This window comes from Orycteropus afer, unplaced genomic scaffold (assembly GCF_000298275.1).
Source record: "Orycteropus afer afer isolate SDZICR_OR568_19922 unplaced genomic scaffold, OryAfe1.0 scaffold00027, whole genome shotgun sequence".
Lineage (NCBI taxonomy): Eukaryota > Metazoa > Chordata > Mammalia > Tubulidentata > Orycteropodidae > Orycteropus > Orycteropus afer.
In genome coordinates, this window is record NW_006921614.1 from 3,895,446 (window position 1) to 3,906,365 (window position 10,920).

General features: G+C 37.3%; 1 protein-coding gene across 1 annotated transcript in view; it reads left to right on the plus strand.

The window, feature by feature from the left end:
- Nucleotides 1-10,920, plus strand: part of CAGE1 (cancer antigen 1) — a 149,476-nt gene that overhangs the window by 39,751 nt on the left and 98,805 nt on the right. Inside the window, 2 exon segments of the mRNA XM_042780216.1 lie at nt 5,509-5,589; nt 8,011-8,118. Coding sequence (XP_042636150.1) covers nt 5,509-5,589; nt 8,011-8,118 — 189 coding nt within the window.

The following is a 10,920-nucleotide window of genomic DNA, read 5'->3' on the forward strand; positions in this document are numbered from 1 at the left end:
GCAGGAATACATGGAGGGAAGGACACAGGTAACTGTGGGGGGGGGAGTGGGAGGGGAGCTGTTGCACTGTGGTAAATTGTAGTCAATGTCATGAGACAAAGTGTATGTGATCTGTTGTATGGAAAGTGAATTTGCTCTGTAAACTTTCACCCAAATCACAATTTAAAATAAATAGATAAATAAATAAAACAAAGACATCTTTTCTTATGAAGTGTAGGAATTCTTTTTACATCAGATACGTAAGCCCTGTGGCAGTTATTTGTGTGCAAATATTCTCCCACTCTGTGCTTACCTTTTCACTGCCTTGATGTATGCTTGTTGGAAATGTTTTTTTTGTGTTTTGTTTTAAAATAAAATGTAAAAATAAGAAAAGATTTTGGAATCAGTATTAGAGGAAAACTCATTAACAACCTGTGATGCAGATGACACAGCCTCACTTGCTGAAAGCAAAGAGGACTTGAAGCACTTACTAATGAAGATCAAAGATTACAGCCTTCAATATGGATTGCACCACAACATGAAGAAAACAAAATTCCTCATAACTGGAGCAATAAGCAACATAATGAAAAACAGAGAAAAGACTGAATTTGTCAAGGATTTCATTTTTCTTGTCTCCATAGTCAACATTGATGGAAGCAGCAGTCAGGTAATCAAATGGCATATTGCATTGGACAAATCTGCCACAAAAGACGTCTTTAAAGTGTTAAAGAGCAAAGATGTCACTTTGAAGACTGAGGGGTGCTTGACCCAAGCCATGGTATTTTCAATCATCTCATGTGCATGCAAACATTGGACAGAGAATAAGGAAACTTGAAGAAAAATTGATGCCTTTGAATCATGGTGTTGATGAAGAATATTGAATATACCATGGACTGCTGGAAAAATGAACAAATCTGTCTTGGAAGAAGTACAGCCAGTGTGCTTCTTAGAAGTGAGGATGGCAAGTGTTCATCTCTCAAACTTTGGTCATGTTATCAGGAGGGACCTGTCTGTGCAGAAAGACATCATCCTTGGTAAAGTAGAGGGTCAGTGAAAAAGAGGAAGACTCTCAACAAGATGGATTGACACAGTGGTTCCAACAGTGGACTCAAAGAAAGCAACAATTGTAAGGATGGTACAGGACTGGGCAGTATTTTGTTCTGTTGCACATATAGTCATTAGGAGTCAGAACTGACTCAATGGCATCTAATAACAATAGTAGATGACAGTTACATGGGGTTTATAATAGTTTTTTTTTTCTTTTTTTTAACACTGGAAATTTTTCGTAATAAAAACTAAAAATAATATTTTTCACAGTACAATATACCTCAAGTTTGAATATTGACTGTTGTTCTTGTCTTGTGCCATAGAGTAGATTCCAACTCATGGCAACACCATGTGTAACAGTAGAACTGCCCCATAGGGTTTTCTTGGCTGTAATCATTTACAGAAGTGGATTGCTAGGCTTTTTCTTCCAGAGTGCTTCTGCTGTTGTTGTGGTTAGTTGCTGTTGAGTCATCTCCAACTCTTAGTGACCCCATGTACAACAGAACAAAACACTTCCTCATCCTGTGACAGCCTCACAATCCCTGCTATACCTAAGCCTATCATTGCAGCCACTGTGTCAATCCATCTTGCTGAGGGCCTTCCCCTTTTTAGTTTACCTTCCACTTTACCAAGCATGATAACCTTCCCCAGAGAATGGTCCCTTCTGACAGCATGACCAGAGTAGGTGAGACAAAGTCTGGCCATTCTTGCCTCCAAGGCGCATTCTGGCTGCACTTCATCCAGGATGGTTTTGTTAGTTCTTTTAGCAGTCCATGGTACTATCAGGAAACTCAAAAGCATCAATTCTTCTTCAGTCTTCCCTATTCATTGTCCAGCTCTCACATGCTTTTGAGGCAATTGAAAATACCACGGCCTGGTATTTAGATGCACCTTAGTCTTCAAGGAGACATCTTTGCTCTTCAGTGCTTGAAAGAGGTCTTTTGCAGCAGATTTGCCCAATGCAATACATCTTCTGATGGCTTGACTGCTGCTTCCATTGGTGTTAATTGTAGAACCAAGTAATATGAAGTCTTTGACAACTTCAGTCTTTTCTCCATTTATTGTGATGCTGCTTATTGGTCCAGTTGTGAGGATTTTTGTTTTCTTTATACTGAGGTGTTATCCATACAGCAGACTGTAGTCTTCAATCTTCATCTGTAAGTGGTTCAAGTTATCCTCACTTTCACCAAGAAAAGTTGTGTCATCTGCATATCACAGGTTGTTAATGAGCCTTCCTCCAATCTTGATGCCACATTCTTCTTCATATACCCCAGCTTCTCAGATTATTGCTCAGCATACAGATTGAATAAGTACGGTAAAAGGATACAACCCTGACACACTCCCTTCCTGATTTTAAATCATACAGTATTCCCTTGTTCTGTTCAAATGGCAGGCTCCTGGTCTATGTACAGGTTCTCATGAGCACAATCTAGTGTTCTGGAATTCCCATTGTTCTCAATTTCTTAGGATTCACACAATCGAGTGCTTTTGCATAGTCAGTAAAACACAAGTAAACATCTTTCTGGTATTCTTTCTCTTTAGCCAAGATCCATCTGACAGCAGCTATGATATTCCTCGTTCCCCATCCTCTTCTGAATCCAGCTTGCATTTCTGGAAGTTCTCTGTCAATATAATGCTGCAACCCTTTTTGAATTATCTTCAATAGATTTTACTTGCATGTGATATTAGTGATATTGTTCAATAATTTCCACATTCTGTGGGATCACCTTTCTTTGGAATGGGTACAAATATGGATCTCTTCTGGTCAGTTGGCCAGGTAGCTGTCTTCCAAATCTCTTGGAATAGTCAAATGAGTGCCTCCAGAGTGGCATCTGTTTGTTGAAACATCTCAATGGGTAATCCACCTGGAGCCTTGTTTTTCACCAATTCCTTCAGTGCCACTTTGACTTCTTCCTCCAGTACCATTGGTTCTTGATCATATGCCACCTCCTGAAATGGATGAACATCAACCACTTCTTGTTTCAAAAACAAAAACAAACTCACTGCCATTGAATCAATTTCGACTCATAGCGACCCCTTCTTGGGTTTCCAAGGCAGTATCACTATGGAAGTAGATTGCCCAGCCTTTCTTCCAGGGAGTGGCTGGTGGTTAGTATCAGCCTTCTGGTTAGCAGTAAAATGCCTTAGGCACTACACCACTAGAGCTCCCCCTTTTGGTACAGTAACTGTGTATTCTTTCCATCTTCTTTTGATGTTTCCTGCATCATTCAATATATTGCCCATAGAATCTTTCAATATTGTAACTTGAGTCTTAAATTTTTTCCTCTGTTCTTTCAGCTTGAGAAATACTGAGTGTATTCTTCCCTTTTGTTTTTCTAACTTCAGGTTTTGCACATTTCATTATAATAATTGACTTTGTCTTCTTGAGCTGCTCTTTGAAATCTTCTGTTCAGCTCTTTTATCTTGTCATTTCTTCCATTTGCTTTAGCTTCTCTCCACTCAAGGGCAAGTTTCAGAGTCTCTTCTGACATCCATTTTGGTCTTTTCTTCCTTTCCTGTCTTTTTAATGACCTCTTGCTTTCTTCATGGATGATGTTCTTGATGTCATCCCACAATTCCTCTGGTTTTCAGTCACTGGTGTTCAATACATCAAATCTGTTCTTTAGACGGTCTCTAAATTCAGGAGGGATATAATTAAGGTCATATTTTGGCTCTTGTGGAATTCTTTTAATTGTCTTCAGCTTCAACCTGAACTTTCATATGAGCAGTTGATGGTCTGTTCCACAATCAGCTCCTGGCCTTGTTTTGGCTGAAGATACTGAGCTTCTCCATCACGTCTTGCCACAGATGTAGTCAATCTGATTCATGTGTACTCCGTCTGGTGAAGTCCATGTGTATAGCCACTGTGTGTTGTTGAAAAAAAGGTGTTTGCAATGAATAAGTCACTGGTCTTGCAAAATTCTATCATGCGATTTCCAACAGTATTTCTATCACCAAGGTCATATTTTCGAACTACTGGTGATTCTTCTTTGTTTCCAACTTTTGCATTCCAATCACCAGTGATAATTAACACATCTTGATTGCATATTCAGTCAAATTCAGACAGCAGAAGTTGGTAAAAATTTTCAATTTCCTCATCTTTGGCTTTGGTGGTTGGTGCATAAATTTGAATAATAGTGGTATTAACTTGTCTTCCCTGTAGGCATATGAATATTATCCTATCACTGACAGCACTGTACTTCAGGATAGATCTTGATATGTTCTTAGTGATGATGAATGCCATGCCATTTCTCTTTGTCATTGCTGGCATATTAGGTCATATGATTGTCTGATTCAAAATGGCCAAAACAGTCCATTTCAGCTCACTAATGCCTAGGATATCAACCTTTATGCTTTCCATTTCATTTTTGACAACTTCCAATTTTCCTAGATTCATACTTCATACATTCGATGTTCCAATTATTAATGGATGTTTTCAGTTGTTTCTTCTCCTCTTGGGCTGTGTCACATCAGCAAATGGAGGTCCTAAAGCTTTACTCTATTATCTACAGTGCTTCTGGGTAGGTTTACATCATAAACTTTTTGGTACCCACCAAGTGCAAACTGTCCCATCTAGGGACCTTGAAAATTAAGGTCATTATTATTATAATGGTCATTATTAAGGTCATTCATTATTATTATAATGAAGGAACCAATAAACAAGTAAGAAATGATTATAAATTATATCCAGGCAAAGTTGGCTAGATTTTTTTAATAAGAGTTATAATTTTGAGGAAGCATCATAGTATCCCGAGTGTACCAACAATTGGATATTATGAGCTGCCTGAAGACCTCAAGACCACCTTTAGTTTTGATGATTCAGTGGGAAGACTCATGGAACTCAGCATATAGTCATATGACAGTTATGATTTATTACAGCAAAAGGATACAAAGAAAAATCAGCAAAGGGAAAAGGCACATGGGGCACAGTGTAGAGGAAACCAGGCACAAGCTTCCAAAAGTCCTTTCCTAGGAGAGCCACACAAGGTACATGTAATTCCCTCAGCAATGAGTTGTGACAACATGTGTGAAATGTTGTCTACCAGGGAAGCTCATTAGAGACTCAGTTCCTCAAGTTTATTAGGGGCTGTTCACACAGGCACACTATGCTTCGCACATATCAAAATTCCAGACCATCAGAAGGAAAGCAGGTGTTCAGCATAAACCATATTATATGCACAAACAATTTAGGCACAGTGAGTCATTCTTACCAGGGAATGGTGGGAATTCTTCTAAAATCCAGGTTTCCAGATACTGCCCAAGGGGCAACTTTGCTAGTAGGCCTAAGGACAACAGTCTCAGGCCTAGTTTTCTGCACAAAGGCTATTAAAAAAAAAAAAAAAAAAGTGTATCTTTTGAAAATGAGGGTTTGGACTGTGCATGGTCTAATAATTTTATCAGAAATTTTATAGGATGTTGTTTTTTCTTCTCTTTGGGTCTCTGAGATATATATATATATATATTTTTTTTTTTTTTTCTTAGCTACTGAAACATACAGCCAGAATCACAATGATTAGAGAGTTAATTGCTAGTGAAAAATCATTTCAAGATCAGGTTATTGAGGTAAGTTTAACAGTTACTATGGACTATCCTTAACATACATAAAGATGCCTACATGCTCTTTGTCAAAAGAATGTGAACTTTTAATTTTGTTATGAATCCATTTAAACACATAAAGACATAATTTTTTTCAATTCTAGGTTGTTTTATGAAATAATATGATCATAGTTTCATGATTGATTATGGGGCAGAATTGAAAGCCACTGATAAATTTTGTACAGAAAATTACCTGCTAGTTATCTTTAGCTATTAGTTCCTTGGTTTCTTTATCACTAGCAACACAAAATTTTATTAAAAATAACTAATATCGGTTTTATGACTCTAATCTTTCATCTTCTTCCAGGTTTCAGAGTTAGAGACTGCTTTATTTCCTTATTAAAAGATATTGAGAATCCTTTATATCATTCTGGGAAAAGAGAGAGAGAGAGAAGAGAGATTTGTATTTGTGTGGCTATGGGAACTATAAGAGGTCTTTAGTTTTTAAATATCAGCTAGTTGGTAGTCAAACCTATATTGTGCACTGACTATGAAGTGACTCCAGAGAGTACAGGAGGAAGCAAATGAATCAAAGTCTACAGATACTCCTTTGGCAAGTCCTGATTCTGACCAGAAATTTCCACTGATGAAACCTATCTCACTGGAACTATCATTCTAAATGAGGCAACCATTGTCACCTGGGACTATGTTCTTTGTAAATGACTTAGATAAAAGAGCCACTGTATCATTTGGAAAGTGGAGTTAAATTATCTGATACTGAAGTGATGTTGGTATGAACTTCTGAGATTGCCCCCTTCAGAACTCTTATTTCTGAAACTTCATACTAGAAAATAGTTATAAAACCAAAAACCCATTAACAAAAAAATTTAATCACAAAACAAAGTTCAGCATCATTCTTCAGGAAAAAGGAGTAATTATACCTGTGATCTTGAGTGTAGATAAACTATTCCTTCCAAGCTTCTGGATGACATTTGTAATGAAAATAAAGATAATGAAAATTCAGACAACTTTGCCATAAATAAATAAATAAATAAACTTATCACTAAAGGATAAGACAGTCCTGTTTTCTGTCCCTGACCCACAAATCCAATAACAACAGCCTTATATAAACTACTTCCTTCTGGTTGTGTTGTTAAGGAGAATGAATTGTACAAAGATGTGCATGGGCTTATTTCTAAATAATGTAGTTCCACTGGGTCTGTTATTTGGAATGGAACATGGTTTTGGATGACTAAAACACAACTGGATGATAGTCTTTCAGCCCTTGGACTTTCCTGTGTATAGGTTTTCATTTTACAGTCTCACTTCAGTTCTTAATTTTAAAAATATTTTATGTAATAATTGGATGAGTTTAGAACTGAATTGCAGATCGGTGCATGGAAACTTGACACGAAAGTTAAAAAGAAAGATGAATGGTTATTGTTTGGGATCATCTGAACTATGCACTTGTTCCAGATGGTAAGACCTGGCAAACCCCTTCAATGATGAACTTAAATGCATCCTCTCTATTTGTATAAAGTGATAATATGTAAAGCTGCCAATGTTCGAGAACTCAGGCCTGGGAGTACATAGAGCACAGCTGTAATTAAACCTTTTGATCATTATATAAAATATAATATTAAAAGTTTGCAAACTATAAATAAATACAGTGTGTGTGTGTGTGTGTATATATATATATATTATATATATAGTAAAATGTTTTTATGTTTGCATTTTCATTTATTGATAGTTTTTGCCTATTTTCATGTGAATCATAAAAGAGGATTTATTTAAGTTTCACAGAAAGGTCTTAGAAAAATTTTTAAGTTTTGAAAATAATTTAGCTGTGGAACATATAAATCATGATTTGGCATGCATCTGCACACATTTTTCCTACAGAAAGATCTGGGAACAACCCTGTTCTTAATAATCTATTACTTTTAAAGGAGTTGTGTTCTTAAGGGGTGATAAAAGGAACATAAAGTAAACCTCATTTGTTGAATTTCAAATTCTTGTGTTGTCATTAGATTAGCTTTGTCTTCTTTGGTATTTTATGGCATTTTGATTCAGGAGAAAATTTGTGATGTGTTCCATTAGATCCTTGAAATACAGGATATTGCTGCTAAACAAATAAATGTAGAGTCCATATAGGTACTTTCCAACCTGTAAAAATGTACGAATATTTTATTTGGTTAATTGGAGACTCTAGATGCATAATCTTTAGGAAACCTGTAACCTGTAAGTCTTGTTTGTAAAATGAGTCTACTAGTAACTCACCTAGTTGGAGACATAGCTCAGGTGATTTGCTCATCCAGCACTAAGTTCTATACTTCTATGACTCTAGCTATTGAAGAACTCTTTGAATTTTTAGACTAATAAATTATTTTTTGTCAGATGTCTCCAGCAGTGTGAAGTATCAAAACTGAGCACAAATGTATTTAATCTTAGGCCGCAGACTTTGATTCAAATGAAGCCAAGAATGTCGATGATATACCTACCTTACTAGGAGCCAAACTTGATAAATACCACAATCTAAATGAAGAGCTTGATTTCATGGTAAGAAAGATTTTTAATTCCTTTGCTGTCATTTTTATACCACTTTATTAAGTTTAGGTAATTATCAACTTTCAAACAATTCGATCATTAACCAGAAGAACTAGATGGTGCCCGGCTACCACTGTCAACCACTCAGAGGGGGATCTATGTAGGAGATCCTGGACGGACTGGGAGAACAATGTGGAACAAAACTCAAAATCATTTGGAAAAAAAAAGGGGGGGACCAGGTTTGCTGGTCTGATGGAGCCTGATGGAACCACTGAGACTGTGGCCCCTAGCTGCCCTTCCGGTCTGGAATTGAATCCACACCTGTGGCTTCCAGCCAGACAAAAGGCAGGCATATGAGGGTGAACATTTATACTAGGTAGATACACTCCTTGGAGAGAACAATCATGGGAGAATAGAAGGGCTGTGTATGCACAGGGACATAGCTCAGGGGGCAGGAGTGCATGAAGGGAAGGACACAAGGAAGAGGTAATTATGAGGAAGATGTAGGAGAAGAGCTGTTGCATTGTGGTAAATTGTAGTCAGTGTCATGAGATAAAGTGTATGTGAGCTGTTGTATGGAAAATGAATTTGCTCCGTAAACTTTCACCCAAATCACAATTAAAAAAAATAAAAAGGTCATTAAAATGGTCACACGGTGGCATGACAGCAGTATTGTTGGCCCACAAAAGTGCACAATCGAAGTATGCATTTTCATTTTTGACATTTTAGGTATTGCCTCACCTGATTTCTGTTTAGACTATTCAGATTTATTTTTTCAAAATGCACAAGTAAATGAATATGTGCTGTTTTTTATAGTGCATGAAGCATATTTATATTGTTGCATCTGCCTACCACCATTTTTATAGCAATATCTGTTTACAACTATGATTAAGGGACACCTTGAGAAATAATACTCATAGTTTACTTTAGATGGCATCTAAAGATAAAAGCAGATATAACAAAAATATTTATATATTAGAAGAAAATTAAAATATGTTCTTGGTATTAAACTAGTTACAGAGTAATTTAACCATCTAGTTGGATCTCAACATAATAAAAAAAACACAAATAAAAAATTGATCATTTTAATAGCAGTTAAGTAGAGAAGTCTATCATCCTATTTTTAAATGATTAAAAAGGAGCATATGTACTGAATTCATTACATGCTGTAATCTAGGAGTAGTGGCATAAGAACTTGTCTAGATTCCTTAGTGAAAGAACCAGAATCATCCCAAATCTGATTCCTATGAGTTGGAGGCAGGGTTAGATTAAGGTGTATGAGGGCCCTATGCATTGATTATCCATAGTGCCTCTCTTCTGCTTACTCACACATTTGAACAGGTTATGTGAATTATATGTATACATGTGTACATATGCATGTAAATATGTTTATGAGTCTTAGCTATCTATAATGTAACTTATTTTTATTTTCATTTTAAGAGCTTGTTTTACATTCAACCTAATGCGTACATTTAGTTTCATTCTCCATTCGCCATGTCCAACCCTAACCCAGTCTACTCCCCTCCCTATCCTGTAACCCTCCCCCTGTGCCCTTCATAATTATGCACTCCTGTTTGTCCTGCATTTCCTCAGTTTGAATGTTGGTCCTCTGGTGTCCCATGGTCTCTTGCTCTAAGGTATGTATTACCATAGAGCATGTGGGTGCGTCATCCTGGGTTGAGTGGTCTGTGTGTACGTACATCTTGTTAACTATTGGACTGAGAGCCCACCCCTGGAGGTGAGTTTTATTCCAGGTGAAGAATGTATTCCAAGGCCATAGTATTGGGAGTCTCACCAGATTTCATCTGACCAGTAATTCTGGTCATTATTGAGTTTTTGGATTTTGTTCCACATTTTCCCTCCCACTCTATCCAGGATATCCAGATTTGATCCTTTCCTCATTGGTTGGCATTGGTAGCCAGGCACCATCTAGTTCTGGTCTTGAGGGCCATCGTGTCCTAGGGCTGATTGCTTCTAAATGCCCTTGGTTTTTTTTTGTGTGTGTGTGTGTTCTTCACTTCCAACTCTAGGAGACCATTAGCTGCATCTTAGATGTCTGCTTGAAAGCTTTTAAGACCCCAGTCGCTACTCACCAATGTAGGATGTGGAGCAATGCTTTTATGTATTTTGTTGTGTCAATTGAGTCTGGTGTCCCCCAGTACTATGGTTCTGAGGCAGTAGATCTATTGGATATGTCTCCCATAGTGTCTGGATGTCTGTGAGGGATTACTCTGTGTCTGTCTTCTATTGTTTCTATAAGGACTGCAGGTATTTTGTATCACTGGTGTCTGTGCAAGATTAGCCACAGCTGAATCTATCTTTGATCTAGAGTATACTTCTATTCACTGACCCCAATCTGATCATCTCAGGTGTTTATGTGTTTATCTATATAGCCTAGTGTTTGGTGTTAATGGCAATGCAGTATTGTGGACAGATTGGTTGATATTAGCATCTGTCGTCTATCTCTTATGCGTACAATTTGGTGTCCTCTCATTTCCTAATGTTATTATGGTGGTCATATATTCTTCCCGTATATCCCTCCCCCTACCTATGTCAGCGTGTAGGCCCCACCTAGCCTGAAATTAACCCCTCCCATTCCTTCCCCATTCTGGTAACCTACTAGGTGAGGTCCCTTTCCCAAGCAAACCCTTCTCTGTCTTTTTACAGTAATGGGCTCATACAGTACTTGTCCTTCTGCGATTGACTTATTTCACTCAGCATAATGTCCTCCAGGTTCATCCACATTGTGAGATGAGTCACGTATCCCCATTGTTCTTTAATGTGGCATACTATTCCATTGTGTGGATATACCAT